This window comes from Pararge aegeria, chromosome 24 (assembly GCF_905163445.1).
Source record: "Pararge aegeria chromosome 24, ilParAegt1.1, whole genome shotgun sequence".
In the NCBI taxonomy this organism is placed as follows: Eukaryota; Metazoa; Arthropoda; class Insecta; order Lepidoptera; family Nymphalidae; genus Pararge; species Pararge aegeria.
The window spans coordinates 10,828,982-10,855,717 of record NC_053203.1 but is presented as its reverse complement, the minus strand read 5'-3'; the positions used below and the strand labels follow the sequence as shown (position 1 = coordinate 10,855,717).

Below are 26,736 nucleotides of genomic sequence, written 5' to 3'. Positions count from 1 at the left end.
TTCCTAAATTCCTCTATATATATTTAGGTATTGATTAAAATAATTTCTTTATGTATATATTTCATACTTTTTATCTTGTGTCCAATTAAGCTACTAAAAATGCTACAAAACATTTAGTATATTGTTTTAACAACAAAATTTTATGATTACCAATAATTCGCTGTATAATATTTGTTATTAATAAAACTCATAAAATACTGCAGACAGATAGATATCTACGTGATAATAGTGAATATTTTCAAAGCAAATTTAAGTTTACATTTACAATAATAAAATAGATAAATGTATTCGAATTCACTATATTAATATAATTAAATGTATTATTGACTATATATGGAAGACACCAATAATCATACAGTTAACTTTTAACACACACACACACAACATGCACTAAGCTAGCAGTTAAAACCTAGAAACATAGCGTAATGCACAAAGATACATGAACGCGTCGCAACGCACCCAAATTTTCCTTAAAGTCACAAACAATAATGAGACTAAAACACCATTTCGATCACAAAACTTAGACTGATAAAAATAATTAAATTACTAACAAAAAAAAACTTAAAATATCCAAATAAAAATTCCATTAATTAATTAATTGAGTAAATGATAAAGCTACACATTTAAATTCTAATTTAAATAATATGGCACACATAAATAATAATGCTAAAATTGTGCGCGTACTTATTTATATAAAGTTTTCGTTTAGAAGTACCAGAATTCAGCAATCCTATATTCGCATTGTTGTATCTCTCACCCATTAAATGATGATAGGATTCTGATTTAAGACGCGTGTTTGGCTTGTTCTTCTGCTCGCATTTTTGTACGTAACGTTGGTACGTCTTCGGGGATTCGGACGATCGTGTGGAATTTCTGTAAATACAAATAAAAACATAATACAATTATACACGTTGCGTGGTGTTGGAACGGCGACACTGCATTGGTAAAGACTATTGGTAGATAGCGTTGGTTGACCCCCAACTAGGTGGACAGACGAAATCAGGTGAGTCTTTGGTAGCCGCTGGAAATAAGCGGCCAAGAACTGTTTATTTACTTTCAAGAAAAGACCTTTGTTCAGCAGTGGAAGTCAATAGGTCGAAGAGATGATGATGATACTTATAGAAGAGCAATTTTTTTTATTTTATGATCTTAACTTTATCATGATTTGGAATATAATACTTTCAAACGATTTAATAATATTTGAGATAACATTTAAACTATCATATAAGATAAACGGATATAATATAATGTGCATAGCTGGTATGGTCATGTTAAAAAGCCTCAAAAAGAAGATATTAATCTATAGTCAAAGCAAGAATAGAAAATGGAATAATATAAATTATTAATTAAATTTTATTTCATTAATAATCCAACATAATCCAAGATAAAAAGTAATGCAAGAACATAAATGATATCAAATTTATTACTGTAAAGTAATACATTATTAAACAATAGAAAAAGTAAAGAGGATCGTAAAAATTCCAAGAAAATTTATTGTTATAAAAATACTTTTTTACAGAAATATAAATACTATAGAGCGAAATAGAAAAAAGGTATAATTTGGTGGCCTCAACGCTACGCGTGATTTCTTTCAGGCAACCAAAGGCGTAAAAGGAAATAACAATAACAACGTAGAAGGTATTATAAATTACATACGAAAATTAATCAATAAATATTATGTACAATCTGTAAACATTAAAGCTGTTTTACAAAATGTATGCAAAAAAGAACATAAAAATTGGTCAACTTACCTCCATTTTAGTACCAGGGGTTACTCTCCATAGATATATCATGTACCCAGGGATGCACAGCATGGAGGAAAGCGCAGTGAACCAACCGAACGCATGTGACCACCATGGGTATTCGTAAGTCATATATTTTATTGGTTTCCATTGCACCAGATTAAAGATGAAAACGCTCTGCATGAAGGAAAAATAAATTAGATATAACTTCAATCATTATACAACGTGTAACCGAATTACGAAATACTGTTGAAGGATGCATAAGTCTATTTCATAAGGAATAAAAAAATATAAAATCTAAAATCGAAAAAACCCTGTAAAAATATAAAATCGAAAGCAGCATATTTATTTTTCCATACAAACAAATTCAAATCGTGTTTACTTATAACAACCCTATTGAAAGTAAGAGACCGACACGCGCATAGTACCTTGTCCGAGTCACACGATTTTAATTTTGCATGTGATATTAGGGCTGTTTCTGATTTCTTTCAGTAAAAAATATGGCAGTGGTTTACTCAAAACTATAAGGTTTTCGGTTTCACAGATAAATTTCAGAGACAATACGTAATGTAGCTCTTAAGGCTGTGAAGTATTATATCGATTTTCATTTACACGTTGTATACAAAATTGAATGCCTACACGAAAACTTACATAATTATAATTATGTTGTTTTTTGTTTCTTTTTCTGTATGTGCAATAAAGACTTTCTATCTATCTATCTATGTTTCAAAATAATATTATAAATGCTATAGTGTGTTTATTTGTTAGTTTGTCCTTCCTTCCCGACCTAACTAAGCAACCAATCAACTCCATTTTTGGCATAAAGTTAGTTTTAAAGACAGAGTAGTATAGGCCACTTTTTATCCGGAAAAACAAACTTTTCCACGGGATTTGTAATAAGCCGTAATTAAGGCGGATAACAGCTAGTATTTATATATATTTATCTTTCAAACCAATCTCACAAAAACTTAAAAGGATATACAATAATGTAAATTAATACTCACAATACAAATAGCGGGCGTGAAACCAACCCAGCAGAACTTCCACCAGATAGTAGGATAGTAACCGATCATTTCCTTAATGCCATCATAGAATCGATTGACGCCAAAGGCCCAGGATATGGAGACGCACTCGAAGAATATGAGGAAAAGGAGACAGAAGCCGGACACAGCATAAGAATCCAGAATTTGGAAGACGTACATACCACCCTAGAAGTATAATATTGAAAAATACATTAATTACAGTATAAAAGCATAAATGTTTTATAACTCTTAATAGGTTCCTAAATAACAGCTCTATTTAGTAAAATTAAGATTTGTTTTTGAATAAAACTTAATTTTAGTTGAATTTGAAATATGAATCTAAAATTAAAAAATAGCTACTTCCTGATACAGATTTTGTTTATTTCCTTAACATGGTTATAAGAATGTAACTACATCCATAATAATAAGGAATTTAGTTACAAAAATTATCGACAAATTAAAATAATACTCATACTTAATATCAATGTCTATATTAAAGAATAAAATCGTAGATAATCCACGAAAGTTTCAGTTAGAAATTGGCGGATTTCGTACGTTAGGCTAAACTATTGGTCATATTTATATAATAATAATATTTTTGTCCGTCGACTTTCGTGGTGTTATGATAATAATATTACGATCGAAAAGTGATAATTAAGTGCTAAGTATATTATCACATGTCTACGACAACATTTAAACACAATATTACGTAAGAGGTAAAATGAGAAAACCTACAAATTTAATGATTTAACCAAAAAAACAAATACCAGACCTAATATCACGACCATTTCGTAAAACATTTTACTCCGTTCAGTATACTACAAATCCCTTATCCCTTTCTCCCTTTGTATTTTTCATTTTTTAAATCAAAGTTTGCAAACATAAGGTAATAGGTGTAAACAATAATCTTACCTCGGAAATACACGATAATCCAACCAAATATGATATAACGCAAGTAATAGCAATGAATATCTCCTTCCTTCGCCTCAATAGCTTGGGCCACTCATCTATAACAGCCGTTATAAAACCTTCCATGGTACAGAATTGACTGTCCAATCCAATAAGAAGCAACATGAAGAAGAACAGACAAGACCACAATGGAGCTCCTGGTAACTGAAGCACTGCTGATGGGTACGCTAAGAAAGCTAAGCCAGGACCTAAAGAAACAAAATATAGTTTTTATTAAACAATTTCATTTATGGATAAAAGCAATGAAATAAATGACGAATATTTAATGCATTGAAATAGTCTATAGTATATTGAATAAACTTTACTCCGAAGAAAGCAGATTATGTATCAACCAGAATAAATCATTGTATAATGAAACTGATATCAAAATTTAAACTAAAAATATTGCTGTTAGTTATTGAAAATCTTAGGATACCTGATGCTGCTACTTCAGCAACTGGTCGTTGTTGCTCGTGAGCCATAAAACCGACGACTGAGAATATAACGAAACCGGCAAACATCGACGTACTTGAGTTCACTGAACATACTATTAATGCATCCCTGAAATAAATGTAAATAATGTTTTATCATGAATTATTATTAATATTCTTCTGATTTTAAAAAGAACGTTCAATATAAAAGACCAACAACTATTAAATATTTTATGAATGTGTACGAGTAAAAGTAAAATTTACGGCAGCAAAGAGTCAACCTAGACTATATTTAAGGGCCAGCTTTTTCGCCTTCTGTAGTGGATTGTTTATGGTGCATTCTCAACATTATCTTGATAAATCAACTGTTATTTGTATATTATTGTATAGCTGTAGCTTATAAACCTAACTTACTTGTATACATTGTTAGTAAACTTGTTGTAACTTCCCAAAGCAACTAAAGTGCCTAATCCAAGACCATACGAGAAGAATATTTGTGTCACAGCGTCAATCCACACTTCGGATTCCAGAAGTTTAGACATGTTTGGCATTACGTAGAATTTGATTCCTTCTATCGCACCGGGAAGAGTTATACCTGGCCAAATATTTTATCATTACGCATATGGATATTTAAAACAAATTACTAATTTTACCACTCGGTGGGACGACACTGATAAAATTTATTATTTTCAAAAAATTATATGAAAAACATAATTTATAGTCATTGAACTATAAATGATTAAAATCTCACCTCTTATAAGTAGAACGGTGAGCAAGAAATAGGGGAACAGGGCGGTAAAGTAAACGACCTTCCCAGTCCATCGGACACCCTTCCAGATGCAAAAGTAGCAAAGGATCCACACCAATAACAGGGTACCGGCAAGCTCCCAGCGAATGTTGCCGATGTGTTCGATACCACTAGAGATTTGGAGAGCGCGGCGCCTGTAAGATTTTAAAAAGTTTAAAATTGATTCTAAATATTAGCTATTACTATCGGTGACTCAATAGCAAAGCGTATGTTCATCGGAACTATCAAACTATTCAGAATTCTATTGTAACTCTATATCAAGTAGGAATGCGTCAAAAGCATGAGTGAAATCTGCATCAGTCTCGTAGTCTTGGCTTCAATGTTTTTAAATAGTAATAAGCTAAAACCTTTGAAAAAGTCTCAGATAACCAAAGTAGTTCCGTCCAAAATACTTACTCCCAGAACTCCTTGACGGGATCAGATAGGATAGCTTTGCTGACGTTTTTGCCATTAAGCGTACAGAAGGTCGTCATGTCCATGTCGGACCAGCAAGTTAGGTTCGTTCTGTCGTAAGGATTAACGCATGTCTCCGTGTTCCAGTAATTATCGCATGTGCGCCAAGGGACATCTGTGGAATTCGTAGATTAAAAAATAACCGAAATTCATTTGTTTCAACATCTATAATATACGAACTTTATAAACGTCTAGATTTTTTATTTGTCTGACTCTGCCGCTTGTTAAGAATGCGGATTTCGACGGGAATAAGCAAACAATACACAGATTTTAGATTGCTGTTTTCCTAATTCCAATCATAAAACTCTATAATCGTTATTTTACCGTGTGAGATGAACACATAGCCGCTTTCGATCATTAAGCTACCTTTTTATTAGTGAAAAATAAAATTGTACGTATATAAAGCTAAAATTAAAAAGCAATAGGTATCAACAGTAATACGTAACTAATATAGTTATAAACTCACCAGATCTCATTGACATGAAGAAGTAAAAGATAGCCCAAGCAAGGATGACGATGTAGTAGACGTTCATCCAGCAAGACATCACCGCGGCCGCGTATCCGATACCTATAATTTAACATTATTTATTTTCATAACATTTATAATTAATTTCCAAGTAATATTAAGACAAATCGCGGTTTAACAGTGAGCAAGACTTAATTAAAAACTGAATACAACATTTAAGCGAGCTTAACTTTTAACTTTAAGTTATCAAATACAATTTTAGAAGTTACATGTACAAATTGTTTTTTTACACTCGAGTAAAGCCAATTTTCTGCATCCATAGGATCTTAACAAAAACCCACGCTAGAGATGCAATCAAAGCCGAGATGTCTCGTTTAATACAGCGGCTTAGGAAGTTTTGTATCAAAAATACAACAAATACTTACAGAATAATTAAGAGATAGGTCAAAAATTTCGAAAAAGTTAACTAACCTTTGAAAATTGGTGCAATCTTGAAGACGCCCAAACCACCAATAGTGAGCATCTGTCCCATTGCCAGTTCCATGAAGAACATCGGGATACCAGCAAGGATAAGTGTGAGGAAGTAGGGAATGAGAAAGGCACCACCGCCATTCTTGTAGCAGAGGTAAGGGAAACGCCAGACATTGCCGAGACCTGCATAACGCACAATACACATGTTATTTTTTTTTACCATTATTTATTAAAAACCCATAAAGTCTACGCTGGTTTTTTTTAATATAATTAATAATTGATGGACCCAGCAGAAAGCCCACCTGATGATAAGTGGAATACCATTGCCTATAACCAGAGCAACAATTCCTAGGGCATGCAACGAAGACATCCTACAAAGTGTTGCCATGTGCCCATTAACCTTAGGCGTTGGTGGTTAGCGTCATGTGTTTGTAATTACACCTTCAACCACGCTCTGCAGACCGGAACACAGCATTACGATAACACTGCTTAGCGGCACAGATACGGCTCTACTACTACTAAAAAGGTTTACTAGGAAAATTAAACGAGTTACTGAGGCACCGACATTTAAGCAAAATATAATTTAAAAATAATTTCTTTAATAACATTCTATAAACAATTTCCTTCTAGCCTACCGAGTTCGATCCCGCCTCTAACTTTTTACGGGTTATTTGCTTTTTTAATTTAAGCAATTAAAATTTTACGCGTTCATTATAATGCAGTTTGAAGTCTACCAATCCGCACTTGGCCAGCGTGGTGGACAACGGCCTAAACACTTCTCACTACACTTAAGAGGAGATCCATGCCCTATTGTGGGAACGATGAATATCTCAATATGTTGATGATGATGAATGTCTCAAAATGCGATTAGTATATTTTGTGATCTGTCGAAAGCGTTTGACTATGTAAAACATACTTAAGAATCAATTTTATGTAGAGTCAATGCTAAAGCTATTTCACACTTTACTAAACGTTGAAAAAGTAAATGCAACAAATGAGAATGATGTTCGGAGTCCTACAGGTATCTCTTCTTGGTCCCATTTTGTTTCTCTTGTAATTTATTTGGTGAAAAATTTACAAAGCCAGATCATCTTCGTTCAGGACCAAAGAAAGGATAACCATACCGTTAAGAGGATATATATACAAAGAAAATTTATCGTGATTGTATTTTAAAGAGCTTATTGATACTGAACTTATCGTTTGTGGCCAGAGTTCTTTACCACACATTCGATGGCCTTCCCACTCAACCTTATATGATTTTCATCTAAATGATAGTTACTCAGATACTTTATCATGTGCACTAACTATTGGTATCTCAGAATAAACTGATTGACTCACCTATGGCCAAGCCAATCACTGAGAGGATGAAGTCAAGTTTGCTGGCCCAGGACCCTCGTTCAGGTAAGTCCGATTTGGTCGCTACATCGCTGAAAAGAAGAACATAATAAAATGAACCTCAAGTGATTGTTTTGTACGTGCCGTTGTTCGTAGTTTTAATATTACCTACATAAAATAATTTGTAAATATTCTCATTGAGTGAAATTGTAATTTCTTTTGAGAAGAATAAACGTCTTTAACCACAAGTGATAAATAAATTGCAATAAACATACAACCAGTGATGTAATAATTTGGTATCATTTTTGTAGTCTATATATCAAAGTTTGTTTGGTGGATCGCGTCAATCTGGGGAACGACGGGTTCAAATTGTAAACATTACGCTAAGACGGGGCGACAATAGGACAAAAATATTAAATGTCGCAGTAAACGATGAGTGCGATACGTTAAATGTTCCTTTTAAAATTGAATGCATACCCTGGTCAAAAGCCTGTGCACGCCACTGGCCGTACGTCTGCCTAGTAAGTTGATGAACACGCAGACCGAGTCTCGCTTTTTATAATTCAAATTGCCAACTCACCTGGGCTTACTGCTGGCTCCTTGAACACTCAGTTCGATGTCATCACCACGGCCGTCATTTTTGGTGTCCATCTCTCTTTTTTCTCTGATAACTTTTTCTCTACTCTCTCTCTGTCTTCTTGTTTATCCTTACTCCAATGTCTCTTGTTTCCCTCACCGGCTAACGATATATCAGTCAAGTGAACTGTATTAACATTTTTTTAGAACTACGCGGACTGGATGAGTATTACTGGTATACTGTACTGTTTTCAATTATCACCTGCAACAAAGTTTTCATACACTGGTTATGTTTGTTAAGATGTTAAACAAAGAAGATAGAACACTCATATACACAACAGCGACAAATGTGTAATTTTACTTAATATTAATTTCGATTTCTCTTTTCATTTATAATAAATGAATTTCGAATTCTATTTTGTGTACTACCTACTTACAATTTCAAATTCAGATTTTAGGTCGCAGATTGCAGAAAAACTTTGTGGTGATGTGTATATGCTTTAAAGACATAATACCGAAGGTAATATACGATTTACCATTACATGAGTTTAAAGAATGTATCAAAAAACATTTATTACATCGAGGTTACTATAACTATTGATCAATTTCTTAATGACAAGTATGCTTGGAAGCAATGATTTTTAAATTGTAAAATGATTTTTCAAAAGAGTAACTGCTGAGTTTTTTACCGGCTCAGTACAATCTGCCTTTCGGACCGGTGGTAGAGTCACTACAAACAGACAGACTTGAGATTTCAAATAAATAAAAATAAATGAATTATGAATTAGAATTTTGTCAATATATAAACAAGTAATCGCTATAAACATTCACTGTAAGCTACCTCTGATAACTACAATGGCTATTTCGATTGATATAAACGCTACATATAGCCACATATACTTCATATAGTGGGTGACTGACAAACAAATTGAATAACAAGCGTTGATGTTACAGGTTGGGAGCAGGCAATAACCGACCGTGCCCCCCGCTCAGGAAATGTTTAAACTAGACCCCCCCTAGTTCCGAAACCTATAAATTCTTGTCACATCACATTCAATAATGTACCTGCGACGAACTGTCAGCTACGCTTCCCATTGGTCTAGTGGTCTAGTAGTTTTCAGGTTTGATTACGGATTCGAACTCGGCCCGAGTGAAGTCGAGCTCCTACCCTATGCGCTATCACCGCCTACCATATAATATTGTTGTAGTTTTGTAACAGAATTATTTTTATTATTAGGGCGTAAATCTAGTCAAGCTATCTCAAAAGTACTGTCTTTTTAATTTTCATTGTGGTAAATTTTAAGTTTTGGAGGTGGGCGTGATCACTGTTACGCAGTTTCATACTTTTACACTGATCATCGTTTCATTGATTAGTGGTTAAGATATGTTATTTTTCACAAATAAATAAATAAATCGTAATAAAGTGCTCAAGCGATGGTTGATACCTCGAAGGTTATTTGTAGTGCGGTACAATTTGGCCGGTAACGATAACCGTTTAACCGGTTAATCAGTTAACCGGTTAACTAGTTAACTAATTTAACCGGTTAACTAGTTAATTAATTTAACCGGTTAGTTTAAGATAATTAGTTGGCTGCTGAACTAATTAACCTGGTTAAATTTTATGGCCGGTTTGAACGGCCAAATTGTACAGCACTAGTTATTTGTTCCACATACACTCTTGTTGTCACACCAGATTCAATCTGCGGTATTTTAACTTTATTTAAATAATCTAAGAGGGGTATAAAAAATGTTGCATGAAATGAATTGGCAGTTCACCTCACTTCACTTCGCTTCACTTGCTTTAACGGCGAAGGAAAACATCGCGAGGAAACCTGCATGCCCGAGAGTTCTACATAATGTTCTCAAAGGTGTGTGGAGTCCACTATTCCGCACACTGCCAGCGCGGTGGACTACGGCCTTAACCCCTTCTCATTGTAGTAGGAGACCCGTGCTTTGTAGTGGACCGGTATTGGGTTGATGTGATGAAGCCCTTTGGTATAACAGAAGTACAAAGAATGCCAGTTCGTTGGGATGATTTTGGTTCTGACCCGCATGGTCAGAGAACTGGGAAGGTATTCGTTTAAAATAATTCTACAGATACACTTCCACTCCGCATTAATTTCAAGTAAACCTTATTAATAAAAAAAGTTTTGAAACGTTAAATCAGTTTGTTTGTACTGACTCTACCATTGGTTCGGAATTTCAAAGAAGAAGCCATCTTGTCGGCTTCTTCTTTATACTTGGAAAAAAAGGGCTTCCTCTTTGTTTCAACTGCTTGTAAGGGCTATCACACTCCACGGTCCAGTGTCACATGTGCCCAGAGACTCCCTACGACTCGTTTACAAGCTTTTAGATGAAAAATGTCTGACGCACCCCAAAAACCTGGGTTAAACGTTTAATGCATATCGATGCAAAAATCAATTAGACTTAACCTATCAACAGATGCTGTTTAGAACTGTCGCAACAAAACCTATTTGTTTTTTAGGGTTTAGTTAACGAAACTTGGCTTTATTGTAACGACCCAATAAAAAATTTACAGTGTATGTCAAACATGAGGTAAATACAAAAATAAATGCAAGGATGACGACAAACGCACTGAAGAAGGAAACGTTAAATGTTAAAATTGTCTGTCAGTCAGTCTTAGACGGGCTAGCCAGTTAGGGGTTATGGCAGTTTTATTAAACCGATACACCTAATCGGTTTCTACGCGAAATCGTACCGGAACGCTTAGTCGCTTAGTGGCACGTTGGTGACGCTAACTAACCACGGCTGAAGGCTCCGACCAGAACAGACCAGAGAAAATTTAGAAGTGATACATTTCCCACTTAAAACCACTATACTGTGTAGTGTGTGTAGGTAATATAGGAACTCTATACTAAATAAACAGCTTAAGAGTTTGTTTGGTTCAACGCGCTAATCTCTGTAACTAAAGGTTTAAATTGGAGAAATATTTTTATCAAGCGATATGACTATACAGGGCTTAATACAAAATACCAAAAAAATCTCGGCCTTGAGGTAGTACCTGTCAATAAAATTAACAACTTTTGTTCTACGTCTTTTCAAAATAAAGTATTAATTTATTTATGAAGTGACATTACACTGCGCAAACAAATACATGTCCCTGTTGCCAAGCGCTGCGAGCACGCACGATATAGTCGTGATGACAATACAGAGTAGTTACAAGTAGAGTGTCTATGTAAGATATTTAATATTGAATATTACTATCGAGTTAAAAATAGTCGTAGAACAAAAGTTGTTAGATTTTATGTTAACAACTTCAGGTCGAGAGCTTTCTGCTATTTTTTATTTAACCATGTATAAAATAACAATACGACCGATAGAAGATTATCAATGAAAAACATTGAAAAAACGTGAAAATGGTCAAAGTAGCGCTAAAATTATGAACGACAGAATTATTTCCCTTTAAAAGTTTTAAATAAAAATCTGCACCATGGTATATCTATCTTTTAAGGTTGATGCATTCGCCGACGAAGTCGCGGAAGTCAGCTAGTTCCGGATAATAACATAATATTTCTTACTTACACTGTACAACACACCCTTTCGAATAAGCTAATAAACTAAACATTTTGAAATGCTATCTTTAAGGTGGTTTCGTACCTATTATTGCGAGGTTTTGGGTGGATACCTGTGCATTTGGATCAAGCGCGCAATCGATTAAAAAATATTTTTTTATATCTGGTGGGTATGGTTTAAAAATAACTGTCGTACTTCCTAACGGGTAAGCCCACTACGATCTTAGCCTGCATCATCACTTACCACCAGGTGACATTGCAATTTGCAGTCAGAGGCTAACTTGTAGGGTAATAAAAAAACATTTTAAGCAACGTTGACCAACTCTGGAGATATTAATTTGGCATCTACCTATCCTCTGTTCCTCGTTGAGCACATTAAGCCACCGGATCCGCACATTACCAGTAACACCTGCTAATAACCGTTACCTTTGATTTGAGACCTTAACCTGACTACATTACCTCAAAATTTCGTGAACTAAGCCAGTTAAACCACACTGGAGCAGCGTAGATGATCCAAGCTCTCTTTATTCCTATAACAGAGGGCGCTTGTATCTATCCAACAAAAACATGATGGTAACAGAATCTATCCTGAAATAACGCAGATACCCTCTTTGCAGAAACTAGCTACAGCGATTATATCCCGTAATAATATCAAAGAAAACCACTTACAGAAACACACACAGCACCACTAACGTACACTGTACTATACAACACATGCACACACACAAAACATTGTCATTCACGGAGCACAAAAGTATCCGAACGCGGCAAACGTCACTTGGTACAAGATGGCGGCGGAGCTGACAGGAGCGTGTTCTCCCGCCACATGCTTGGTCGCGAATGTGCCACGGTATCCAAGCATTGCGACCTCAACGGCGCGATATGATGTCGACCCTCCAACTGTCAGTCGTTGAAAGAATTTACGAGCGTTGCTCCACAATCATTTCCCTCCGGAAGGTGTTGGGATCATCGCGGGGACCTGATTCGCTGGCATGCCGGGTGGATCAATTGAACAGGGATTGTTATATGTACGATCCAATTTGCCACGCTGTGTTCTATCCGTAGATGTAATCTAGTGGTCCAGTAGTCAAGCAATTCAATACCTACTCCGTGTACGTGCTGTCCTTTTGAAGTGGAAACTTCTTTAGGCGAGTTCATCACATTTGGGGTGAACAAAGATTCGCGTCATTGACACCGAACGCTTTCCATGAGCACTTTTTTACACTATTTTTATTAGCTTTAGTTTACCTAACTGTATATTTGTAACCGACTTTCAAACGGTCTGATGTCCTTCAAAACTTGTAAATATATCGAGGAACGATGACAATACACTAATTTGATAAGACTATCCCATTTTTCTATTAGCAAAATAAGATTATATAATTTTCATCTGAAGTCGATAAGGCAGTAATGATGTTAATTTTAATTTCCAACTTTTATCTTTAGCTGATTTCTCTGATATAAACAAAAATAGATGGTCAATGGGTGACAGATAAAAATTTAAAAAACGCGCTTATATAAATGAACTAAACTAAAATGTACAAATAAGTTTTGTTTTTTATACAAAGAGTGTTTTTTAGTTTATAGGAAGCCAACGGTTTACAATGAATACACATTCATTAACTTAAAGAAATCTAAACACACACACACGCACACGCACACGCACATGAACACGCACACACTTATAAGCTAACTCAACATGCGTTATCTATAAATAAATCGAGCTATATATGTATATATGTGTACTTCTCTCGTGTTTTCTGGTTACAAAAAACGAGAAACTCGCGTAATGGTCACCGAACGCTTTCCATGAGGTATAAGTATCAACACTTTAACCGATTGACGTCCACTGCTGGACATAGGTCTTTTTAGGGCGCTCCAAACTCCACGATTCTGGGCCGCTTATTTCCAGCGGCTCCTAGCGACTTGTTGATGTTGTCTGGCCACCTGGTTGGTGATCGACCAACGCTTTGCTTGTCGGTGCGGTCGCCATTCCATCGCCTTGGGAACTCAACGTCCATCGATCGTCCGACCTATGTGCACCAGCCATTGCCAACTCAGCTTAGCGACTCGTTGAGCTATATCAGTAACTCTAGTTATTCTACGGATTTCCTCATTTCTGATTTGAGCACGTAGAGATACTCCTAACATCGCTCCTTCCATTGCTCGTTGAGTGCCTTTCAAATAAATTTGGCTTGAAAATAAACGGTCATGTTTTGCACACTTCAAGTGACAGCACTTTTTAAATGTAAGAGCGTAGAAAAACACTGCATTAGCTATTCCGATGTAATGTAGCTATGTCTAGCCCTAACTGCATTATTAATTTTGACTAAGTATAGGACTTGGCCAGCGATTGTTTATAGGCTTAGCATCGTTAACCAAGTTTAGATTTTTTTTATGCCTCTAGAAGTTAGCCCTTGACTGCAATATCAGTCTGGGAAGTGACTGTAAGTGATGATGCAGCCTAAGACGGTAGCGGGCTAACTTGAAAGGGAGTATGGCAGTTATATGTAAAGAATTTCTACGCAACACCGTACCGAAACGCTAAATCACTAAGCGACACGACATCGTCGGTAGAGTGGTAACTAGCAACGGCCGAAGCCTCCTACCAGACAAATGAAAAGAAAGAAAGCCTCTATAATTTTAAATATTTATAATAAAAAATGGATTAGAATTCAAAATTCAAGAAGCACTTTCAAAACGTTAAGTCTGTCTGTTTGTAGTAATCTACCACAGGTTTGAAAAGCAGATTCCACCGAGCAGAAGCCGGCAAGAAACTCAGCAGTTTGCTCTTTTTCAACATAATTTCGCAGTTTACAATCCTTAGAAATTTATATCTTGTGCGAGATGAGAGCGGGGCCGGTCTTCCAAGCACCCACGTCTTTTAGAAATCCATTAACACTAAATTAACCTCGCTGTAACAAAAGTTTTTTAACAATTTTTTGATGCGTTTTAAAACATAAATAAACAGTAACATAAGTAAGAAAATATTAGGCAGTTGGTGTATTATTTGACGGCGCAGTGGGCAGCGACCCTGCCTTGAGTGCAAGGCCGTGGGTTCGATTCCCACAACTGGAAAATGTTGGTGTGATAAACATTAATATGTGTTCAGTGTGTTTGTTTATATATCGTAAGTATTTATGTATTTAATTCATAAAAATATTCATCAGTCCTCTAAGTACCCATAACAGAAGCTACGCTTACTTTGGGGCTAGATGGTAGTATTCTTATTTATTTATTAGATTCAATAAGAAAAACCACTAACCAACGTCTTTCTGGGGAAATCGCGCCAAGTTTAATACTTTACAAGAAGTTTGCTTTTTAATAAAACTTAACAGCTTCCATAAAAAGGCTAATTTAAATTGCAACTGTAGAATTTGAATCTAAAAAAATGCAAAACATTACCTGCGCAATGAATACTAGACAGAATGCCACGTAGAAGTGAATACCACTGAATCTGCCGACTTTAGGACTTCGAAACAAAAGTCCATCCACTCACACACGGAACATATAAAAAAAACATACTGTCATACGGTTTCCCGCCCAAAAATTACGGCTTAAATTCTCAAATGATGTCGACACCTTTCCCGATCCTTGGTCGGGTGCAGACAAAGGATCATTTTGAGTTGCAAAAGAGTCTGGGGAACGCGCATGCGCGAGAAAAACCAGCACCCTTCCACCCTCACTTAAATTTTCCATTATTTTCATGTACGAGTACGTGAAAATAACACCCATCCCCGACGCAAGAAGGTTTAAAAAGTCAGCTTTTTTACCTGTCATCTTTAGTCTGAAAACGATGTATTCGATGCTAACGGGACCCGTTTTTTGTAATAATGATGAACAGACGTGCCAGTGGCGTGCACTTCATACATGCACAAAAGCACTGCCTACCCTAACATTGATATATAACTCGTAGGAGGAGAATTTGTGCCGTTTTATGCAATTTTCCGTGTGTATGCATACCCTGGTAAGAAACCCAGTGGCACTGCAGACGGCCCATTTATAGGCTTTCCGCTTATCGTCACCTATAAACAGATTAACACTTCGTAGGGCATATAAGGATACTTACAGAAAAGTCCTATCATGATGGACTACGTAATCGATTAAAAGCTTGGGTGTGAATTAAATAAATAAATAAATATACTACGACAATACACACATCGCCATCTAGTCCCAAAGTAAGCGTAGCTTGTGATATGGGTACTAAAATAACTGATGAATATTTTTATGAATAATATAAATAATTATAATATACATATAAACACCCAGACACTGAAAAACATTCACGTTCTTCACACAAACATTTTCCAGTTGTGGGAATCGAACCCACGGCCTTGTACTCAGAAAGCAGGGTCGCTGCCCACTGCGCCAATCGGCCGTCGAAAATTATTAAATTAATTATTGCTCTAACCAGGTAGTTCTTCTCAAACTTAAATGACAATGTGAGATTGTGATAAAAAAATAACACCTGGCTAAGTTTGTTGTGGGCTCTTAGACCAGGGGGCCCTCCTAGCTTTAGTTTTAAGTTAACGAATGCAGTTATGACCACCACCTAACTTTAGTGTTACCATAATAAATGTATAAACGCCTCATAAGTGCCTGTGATAAGGTCTACATGAATAAAACATTTTTGAATTTGAATTTGAATTCGCTTCTTCTTGAACCAGAACGCGTTTGGAACCATCGTAGCTTTAGTTTTAAGTTTACGAATACCGTTATGGTGAAGGAAATATCGTGAAACCTGCACCTCTGAGAGTTCTCCAAGATGAGATGATTTAGGGCAATTGTATATTATTTTATAACAAATTACTAAATGAAATCTTTGAGATGTCTCTCAATAAGTTCAAAGTTTATATAAAACGTAAGCTTACAGAAAAATCCTATTATAATATTAAGGATTATTTAAACGATAAAAAAGCTTGGGTGTGAATTGCTCTAGCTTCATAGCTTAATATAAATTTACTGGAAGATGGTGATAACAAAAAATTAATTTGCCCGGCTAAGTTTGTTGTGAGCTCTTCTTAGACCAGGGCGCGTTTGGAACCCTCTTAGCTTTAGATTTAAGTTGGCGAACGAAGTTATCACCATCCCCTTACAATTATGTAAACATATATGTATGAACGCTTCATAAGTGCCTGTGATAGGCCTACATGAATAAAGAAATTTTGAATTTGAATTTGGTAAATTTGATGTTCTTAAATGCGTGTGAAGTCTACCAATTCGTAGGTCAGCATGGTGCGCTACGTCACGTGTTTACACCTGACTTATATTCCGCGACTTACGGCTTACGTAAGACACTATAATTAAAATTCTGCTGGTACTCCTCAAGGCGGTGTAGTGTCACCTATATTGTTTCCAATCTGTATTAATGAAATCTCCAAGGTGTTATTTTCTCACTACCATCTCTATGAAGACGATTTGCAGCTATAAAGGCACGCGACGGTAACTGATCTTGTAGACAAAATAAACTAAATAAATAAATAAATATACTACGACAATCGCCATCTAGCCCCAAAGTATGTGCAGCTTATGTTATGGGTAGTAATATACATAATATACATAAATTGGAAAAGAGCAACTGCTGAGTTTCTTGCCGGCTTCTTCTCGGTAGAATCTGCCTTCCGAACCGGTAGTAAAGTCACTTACACACAGACAGACTTGACATTTCAAAAGTCCTTATATTAGGCCTACTTGAAATAAATGAATTTTGAATTGTGAATTTGAATTTTTGAAATACTTATAATATACAGATAAACATCTAGACACTGAAAAACATTCATGTTCATTACACAAACATTTTTCCAGTTGTGTGGATCGGCCTTGATGCAGTGGATGCTATTAACAGTGCGAATAAAGGACTGTGCTAACTGTTTTGGTCTGCTTGTAAACCCTATTAAATCACTAGCTCTAGTCATAGAAAGTAAGAAGATAGCGTTCTAAAATTAATTTTAAAGTGTTACCTAGTATTGTTAAGATGGTACACCTATACCTATCTTTTTTTGTTAATTTTTAAATTTTTGGTACTTAATAAATAAATATAGCTTACTAACAAAGTTTTTTACATTAGTAAATTGATGGTCTGTCGTCGTCTTAAAAAAACTGACTTCTGTTGACTTACGTAATAAAACTTACAGGTGTAATCCCAGCCCTAATATCACGCAAACCCTTTGTCGATGCTTTTACTAGATCAAATTCCTAAGTGATAGTTGACGAAGACAAATCCATTGTCTGGGTTTAACAGTAGATTAATTTAATATCAAGATAGCGGTTTCAAGAAAACTCCCGCCCAAGTTACCCGCCCAAACGTCAACGACCACAGAATCACAAAATTAATAATGGCAGCACCTTGTCAAGTTTGTAAATGTCACTTTTGATCTTGCCTCCAAAGAGTTATTAATCTTATTTTTAAAGAATAAGGTTGTTTTTGCGGCGGCTGCGCTTTGTTTAGAGTTTAGTGAAACTGTCGCTATGATTATGTAAAGTTATTTGATGTTATATGCAAAACGTGCTTTATACAATGTCTGTTCTAGGATTATGTTTACATTAAAAGCATATTAGCATACGTATGCAAATTTTCTAGATAATATGCAAATTCGAGCACACCTACAGACGGAATAGACGTTTTAAAAGTGCTTGTAAAGTAAGTATACATGAAAAAAATGTTTACTCTTCGTGACGAAACTACGTTAGCAACAAATTTTTTTCAGAAGTCATGATTACCGACTGCTATATTTGTAAGGGATAAAAATCTTACTCACCAATAAGAAAGAGTTTTATTTGAGTATGTATGTACTAATGAAAATCATGCAAATTCGCTAAAAAAACTGTGGAGAAATCATCGACAAGAAACAAATTCTCGGGTAGATACACGAGATACACACATTTTTATAAATTTATATATATTTCAAATATCTCGGAAACGGCTCAAACGAGGTTTTAAGATAAAGTGTCCTTCTAAAGTTCATCTTTAGAGGCGTTTATACTGAAAAATGCTAGTATTCGAAAAAATTAAACCTAAATGTAGCTCGAATATCCCAGTAATATTATAGTCAAATCACGGTAACTTTTTTTAATAATTTAAAAATGATTTTTTTTTCTCAATCCTATCACCCTTAATTGTAAAAGAACTGATGCTTAGGTTTTTTGATTTCCATTAAGTAATTCACATAAGTGGGGATGGCACAGTGGACAAGACTTCGGCTTCAGTTTCGGGGGACCCGAGTTCGAATCCCAGCACGCACCTCTCTCTAACTTTTCTAAGTTAAGTGCGTTTTGACCAATGAAATATCACTTGCTTAACAGTGAAGGAAAACATCGTGACTGCATGCCTGAGAGTTCTCCATAATGTTATCAAAGGTGTGTGGAGTCCACCAATCCGCACTGGGCCAGCGTGGTGGTCTACGGCCTTAACCCCTTCTCATTGTGGGAGGAGACCCGTGTCTTTCGTGGGCCTAAATTGAGATTGTATCTATAGTTAAGCGGTTATACCTAGGTTGTTAGAGCTTCGGCCTAGAGTTTGATTCCCAACTCTTTAAATTTTGGGAATTATGCTCGTTTTTTATTTAAAATGATTAATATACAATTTGTTTAAACAGTCAATGAAAACATCGTGAGGAAACCTGCACGTCTGAGAATTTTCTATGACCTTCTGTATGTGAAATAGTGTGAAGATTACACCAATCTTAACTCAGTTAGTGCGATGGACTACGGCCTTAACCCTTCTCATTCTGAGAAGAGACGCGTAGCCTATAGGGATCCCATAACAGGTAATGGGTTTTTCATGACAATGATGACCTACAGTTAATGTCTGTGGACCAGGTAATATTGAAAATATTCTAAATCATTAACATTCCTTATTTTGAAACATCATGACGTGTACGTGGTATCGGACTAGCAACTAAGAAATGACGTCATGATGATAGTATCTGAACTACAAACCTCTGCAAAGAAAGCCTATTGAAAAAATAAAAAGATATAGTAAGGGTTTTTAGAAGCGACCTACTTCACGCCCTAAATTTCCCTCGACTAAGTATAGGAAGCGTGTCTGTGTTCTGAGTTCTAACTGCTTCCCGCTAGGTGTGACCGTACCTACAACGCTCCACTAACTTACGCGCCAGATGAGATCGCGTTCCTGAGATGAATCTCGGGATATATTAGATCGTACTTATATAGGAGGTATGGTTGTGTCTAACATTTCTAGAGATTTCTCGCTAGGTGTCAATTTCATCATCATCATCATCACATCAACCGATAGACGTCCACTGCTGGACATAGGTCTTTTGTAGGGAGTTCCAAGTTCCACGATTCTGAGCCGCTTGGATCCAACGGCTACCTGCGACGCGCTTAATGTCGTCTGTCCACCTCGTTGGGGGTCGACCAACGCTGCGCTTACCAGTACGGGGCTGCCATTCCAGCACCTTGGGACCCCAACGTCCATCCTTTCTCCGAACTATGTGCCCGGCCCATTGCCACTTAAGCTTCGCGACTCGTTGAGCTATGTCGGTAACTTTGGTTCTTCTACGAATCTCCACATTTCTGATTCGATCGCGTAGAGATACTCCGAGCATAGCTCTCTCCATCGCCCGCTGAGTGACTCTAAGCCTTCTTATGAGGCCCATATGGTGTCAATTTACACATCACTTTATAGTTATTGGTGTACAACGTGAGAATGCGTTCGTGCACGCCTAGCATGGGCAGGAGACAATGTTCTCCACGGGGAAAGGATAAAAATTTATCTTCCCCCTCAGGCTGTATCAACTCTCCGAGCACTGGCGGACAAGTGGAAATAATATTCAAATAATATATGTGTAATAATAAACGGGGGTAATATTGGATAGAAGTAGGCGTTAATTTGCGGAAATCCATGATATATTATGAATGTTAAGCTTAATTTGCCATACTCCGCGAAAAGCAGGAGAATCTGTATGGTGTAATTAATAATTTCTTCAATCCTTATACTCCACACCAAACAGATCCTCGGCAATGTACCCTCTACTCACGTTTCGCTCCGAAACCGGAGCATCTTCAGGAGATGTTGACTTTACAATGAATAATTTTAGACATTTACTTAATTTGGTGTGGAGTATAAGGATTGAAGAAATTATTAATTACACCATACAGATTCTCATGCTTTTTACGGAGTATAGAAAATTACACTTAATTTTTATATTATAAACGGGTGTAAACTTCTCCTGTTCCCATTTCCCGTGCTAGCAGGTGAACACGTTAAATATATTCCTTGTCAGGGGATATAATAGGGAGATATAGTTTTTGTCTCCTGTCTATGACAGCCCTGCTGAGATGAAACTAAAGCTTAGATATCTGTGTTCTAACTGTATCCCGCTAGGTTTGAACGTACAACGCTTTTACACCATATGAGATCGCGTTTCAGAGATTACTCTCGAAATAGATTAGAATGTTGATCGTATACCTATAAGAAGTGTTGTGTCTACTCCCCGGACCCCACTAGGTGTTAATTTACTCGCCGCTTTAATACTGGTGTAAAAAAATAAACAATCACAATCAAAATCATAATTCTTAATTTGAATTTGAATTTGAATTTGAATTTACGTCCTTAACCCCTTCTCATTGTGTGAGGAAACCTTATCCTGTAGTGGGCCGATAATTGGTTGATATGATGAGTAGGCTTTATATAAGCATCATGTAACGTCAAGTCTGTCTGTTTGTAGTGACTCTACCACCGATTCGGACGATAGATTCTGCCGTGGAAGCCGGCAAGAAACTCAGCAGTTACTCTTTCGCTAGAGTCACTGGAAACAGACAGACTTAGTGTTTCAGTGCTAAAGTAAGCATACTTGAAATAATTTTTAAAGTTTGGTGTGGCTAATTTATTCATTTATAAATATATGCGATCTCCATCGCAAGCCATGCTTGGAGTATCTCTAAGCGATCGATTCAGGAATGAGGGGATCCGTAAAAGAACCAGAGTTACGGGCATAGCTCAATGGGCGTGGCACACAGCCCGGAGAGCCGACGGACTTTGGAGTCCCAAGGTACTGGAATGATGACCTCGTGCCGGTAAACGCAGCGTTGGTAGACCCTGGATGTGGGAAACAGAAAACATCAAGCTAGTCGCAGCGCCACTGGAAGCATGCGGTACAAGACTGTGGTAATTGGAACTCCATACAAAAGACCTATGTCCAGCAGTGGACGTTCATTGACGTTGACTTCCCACTGACTGAAATCTAGGTCGAGATAAGGAGTCTGACATTTGTATTAAACACATACATACCCCTAATCGGTTTCTATGCGACATCGCACCGGAACGTATATCAGCTCATATTATCAGCCTATAGAGCGCCTGCCGAGAATGGAACACGGTGCCTCCAACTTAAAACCACAGAGCTCACCGCTGCGCAAGAGAAGTCGTTTTTTCAGGATTGACGATGATGAAATGTATTCTGTAGGGTGACTAAGTATCTCACGACAGGCTTTTTATTTTTAATTTTAGGAGGAAATCCTCATGGATGTCAACAGGTCAGTTAATACCTCTTAACATGCCCGACTTCGCTGAGATTACAACACCCCGCGACCTACGGAGTAAAACCTCCTACCTACCCTGACCGTCCTTCCTAGAACCGCTATACGCATGACTTCGGAAAGGGGGCTGTCTGATCAGGCTTCGTCTGCCTTTTGCCGATCCCATTGTTCCCTTACTCGTTTTTGCATAACTTGCGATAGACGTTAAATACGCGGTCACTGCTGCCAACGTAACTTTTGCATACTATAAAAATTCATAAGTGACGTTTGACAGCGGTGATCGCTTGGTTTACGCCTGTCCCAAGCGTGTGATACGTATACCCTGCCGGCACGGTACGGGGATTGTGATGGCGTCAAACCGAATAGTATCTTCGGACGTATCGTCGCACGACCGCGGGGTGTGGCAGCCGGATCCGAGCACATCCGTGCGGGAGGGAAGTTACGCCGCTCCCGTGGGACGCGCTCGCTTCACATCCTACAGCCGGGCGGTGAACGTAGCCCTTGCGAAGGAGCATTCTTTTTTCAATTGAAACTTCTTGAAACCTCTTTGGAACTTCTTTAGAATCGTTGTAATTTGTAACTCGAAGAAACATAATAAAAAAATAATCAATATCATTTCAACCAAGTGAGGGCAGCGACCCTGATTTCAGAATCCAAGGCTGTGGGTTCGATTCCCACAATTGTTTATGTGGACTTTTATGTCTTAATCAAAAGTATTTGTGCATTATATTCATAAAATATTCATCACCTATCTTAGTACCCATAACACAAGCTACGCTTACTTTGAGGCTAGATGGTGTGTTTTGTCATAATATATTTATTTATTTAACCAATGGAAGTCCACAGCTGGTCATCTTTTGTAAGGAGTTCGAAACACCACGATATTGCGATAAATTAAGTTTTAATTAAGAAATTTGGTTATAGCCATCGTCTCACTGTCAGGTACATATTGCTCGTAATGTACGCATCATAAGTTCCATCTAAGGGCCTTTGACTTTGACTTTGCTTGGGTCCAGTGGTGCCGCTAAGTGATTTAGCATTCCGGTAGGATATCGGCAGTACGCTATCAAAAATCCTAGAAACGTGGTCGTCGTGTTGAATAAAAAAAAAGCAACAGGTAAAAGTCCTATGTGACTGACATGTCGATCTTCGGAAACATTACGACGTTGTAAAAACTCCACCAGGCTATTTCCGATTTTCCCATGGTAGGGCGCTAATATTATTAGGATGTAGTATGTAGTTATGTAGAAGTAGACGTCCGGGGAAGTCCTCACGCCATGTTTATTTTTATTTATTGTTTATTTATTGTTATTAGGTACACAAACAGGTAATAACTAAAAGTAGATAAAATTTAAAAAAAAAAATTATTCAAAATTCATTTATTTCAAGTAGGCCTACTTTATAAGAACTTTTGAAACGTCAAGTATGTATGTTTGTAGTGACTCTACCATATGTAACAACAACTTTTGTTCTAAGCTACAACCCAAAGTATGTGTACAGAACTTGGAATTAAATTAAACAAAAAGTAAAGATAAAATAAAAGGTGAAACAAAAGAGAAACTTAAAAATAATATGTAGGTATATAATTTCCCTAAAGATTATGTGGAATAGTGCTTAATAATTTGATTTTTAAAAATATTAATCCATTTGTTAAAAATGACAATATTACGATTACTTGATACTAAATCATTATAAAGGCGGCGCATGCGAACGATGGTATTGTAAAAGGAAGTATTGTTCTTGTAGACACTTACGACAAAGGGTTTAATATTTTAATCTGGTGTTAACGCGAGTATTTAAAGTGATGAGCGATAGTAAGATGGAAGAATCAATTTGGGAGTTAATGAGCTTAAATAAGAAGATCAACTGAAAGTATTTTCGACGAAATTGCAAACTTTGCATCCCAAAGTGTACAAGCCTGTCATGGTAAGTTGTACGTTTATGGCCGAAGTGATGTCAATATGACAATATCAGTGAAATTTGCTATATATGACGTCGTGGTATTTTTTCTATTCCACCACAAGTTAGCTTTTGACTGCAATTTTACCTGGTGGTACACTTACCACCAGGTAAAATTGCAGTCAAAGGCTAACTTGAAAGGAGAACTTTTGAAATGATGCAGTCTAAGATTGCAACAGTTATATTAAACTTGATACTCCTAATCGGTTTCTACGTGACATCGTACCGAAACGCTAAATCTCTTAGCGGCACGTCTTTGTCGGTAGGATAGTAAATGACCACGCCTGAAGACACCAGGCCAGATCGGAGAAAATTTAGATACTGAGCGGCTGGGATCGAACCCGGACCTCTCACTTATTAGACCACAGCAATGAGCACTTCGCCAGGAAGGTCACGACCTCATTTATTCTCTCGATGTAAGATTTATTTCGTGAAATAAATCTATTTACTGTCTTATTTGAATTTATTTCTACCTATTTGAATTATTCATACTACCAACTTCTCATCTATACTTATAATAAAACTGTAACTGGAAGATTTCTGTACATTTAATATGTTTTGAACATTTTGATCGGGGGATCCTTTATAATCGTTACTGAGTCCAAAATAGATTTTATGATATTCTGTCTGTCTGTCTGTCCGGGCACGACATTCCATCACCACATTCGGGCATCACGTGATAACTACTGGACGGATTTAAATAAAATATGGTATCGATAAACAATAAGTTTCCTCCGGGGAACGGGTTGAAACTTTTTATCAATTTTACTTCATAGCTCCGTAAAATTTTTATCGTTTTTAATAATTCTTTTTTTATTTAAAAGTGTGTACTAACAAGCATGTATTGTCTAATTTTAATGAAGATCTGCTAAATACTGTCGGAGATAAAGGACATAACTCTTCACAGATACTAGCAAGTCGCAAGGCATATGGTACAACGATCGAATGCATGCGTACCATCCTACTGATATTATAAATGGCTAAGTTTGTGAGGATGGATTTATGGATGGATGGATATAAGTATGGATGGGCGGTTTTAGTGTATATTTTACTATGGTTTTCTATAAATTAGCGGAAATATAACGATGTTTTCTAAAGATGTCATACCTACTTAGAGTTTTACTGGCGTACGCCGCGAAAATGATTGATGATATACATATAGATAACGAGCTGTTGCCCGCGACTTCGTCTGCGTCTGATTTTGTTTTTATCGTATTCAGTATGGCTAAGCCTTAAATGAGTACATGTGACTGTCAATTAATTATAGACAAATAATTTGCAATAAAATAAAATTGCGACTATAATGAAATATCTAAGCTATCCTATCTCTTAAGTTGGACCAGACTGCTCACGGTGTGCCAATTTAATTTAAAATCAGTTAAGTAGTTTAGGAGTCCATCGCGGACAAACATCGTGACAGGAGATTTATATATATTAAGATGTATTACATGTCGCGAATAACATAGTTTAAAAATAAAACTGGACCTGGTAGGTAGCGCTGCAATTCGTTTCTAGATTGTTTTAAGATATTAAAGCCTCTAATAACCGAATGGGTGCAGACGACGGGTCAGCTAGTTTATTATAATAAGACCAATCCGCATATACTATCTTTTCTCTGACTATAGTTATAAAAATAAGGAAATAATAGGTAGGTACCTACGTATACCCGAAAATCTAACCTCCCTTCTCACGCAAGGGGTATATATCTACATTTTCCTGTTTGTCCCTGTTATGGGAAACTGGGTCAAAGGATCAATAGAGGCCTTGAAAATGAGATTTCCTTGGCAACGGAATACTTCACCATAATATTCCGAGGCGGGGAGCGAGTAACTTTTCTCAGGAATGTCTCAGCTAGATGTACCTACCTACTAAAATGTATGAAAGCTGCTCTTATTCCGTGTCGAAAAAAAAACAAAAACGTGTGTGTACTTATGTACACGCGTTAGAAGTTTTACTTCTTTGTCTTTGTGTAACAAGATAAAAATCTTTTCAAAAATTTTATCTTTCGCCTTATTCTACGTTTGTAGAAAAAACGATACTAACAATAGAAGAAAGGTATCGTTTGTATTTTTGAAAGTCAACTGTCAAACCTTTTTTAGAAAAACTAAAATGTTGACTATAGCTAACTTCATGGTGTCGTTTTTTTGTGACGGTGTGTGCGCGCAATGTCAAAATTTACTGTCTACATTTTTCCCTAACGCGCCAAAAGAAGTATAACTTCAAAAAGAAAAAATAAAAGGTATCACATTAGGAACCTCTGAAATTGTGTTTCTCCACAATGTTATGCGATATAGGAGGTGAGAAGACGACATTAATCAGACCGCGGGACCATACTGAGTCCGATGAAGACCTCCCTGGCGCAACGGTGAGCGCTATGAATTTCAGCAGGAAGTCCCGGTTTCGATTTCCCGCAGGGCCATTTTGGGAATTTATAATTTTGGAATTTTCGCTTGTCTGGTCTGGTGGGAGGCTTTAGTTGTGACTATTTACCA

The 26,736-nt window shown here is 36.6% G+C and overlaps 1 protein-coding gene across 2 annotated transcripts; it reads right to left on the bottom strand.

Annotated features, from left to right (window-relative positions):
* Window positions 1-203: 203 nt before the first annotated feature.
* On the bottom strand, window positions 204-15,218 carry LOC120634587 (sodium- and chloride-dependent GABA transporter 1). 2 transcript variants are annotated; one of them, XM_039905311.1, is made up of 13 exons: window positions 15,191-15,218; window positions 8,257-8,514; window positions 7,680-7,768; window positions 6,342-6,524; window positions 5,871-5,972; window positions 5,348-5,519; window positions 4,895-5,085; window positions 4,558-4,738; window positions 4,149-4,273; window positions 3,677-3,921; window positions 2,747-2,950; window positions 1,752-1,919; window positions 204-873 (listed from the first exon to the last, which is right to left on the bottom strand). In XM_039905311.1, exons 2-13 carry the CDS (start codon window positions 8,325-8,327, stop codon window positions 784-786), a joined length of 1,821 nt encoding a protein of 606 aa, XP_039761245.1. In that variant the 5' UTR covers window positions 8,328-8,514; window positions 15,191-15,218; the 3' UTR covers window positions 204-783. The 2 variants fall into 2 exon arrangements, with proteins under 2 accessions (XP_039761245.1, XP_039761244.1); XM_039905310.1 differs by lacking the exon at window positions 15,191-15,218 and adding an exon at window positions 12,455-12,659.
* Between the last annotated feature and the right edge of the window lie 11,518 nt (window positions 15,219-26,736).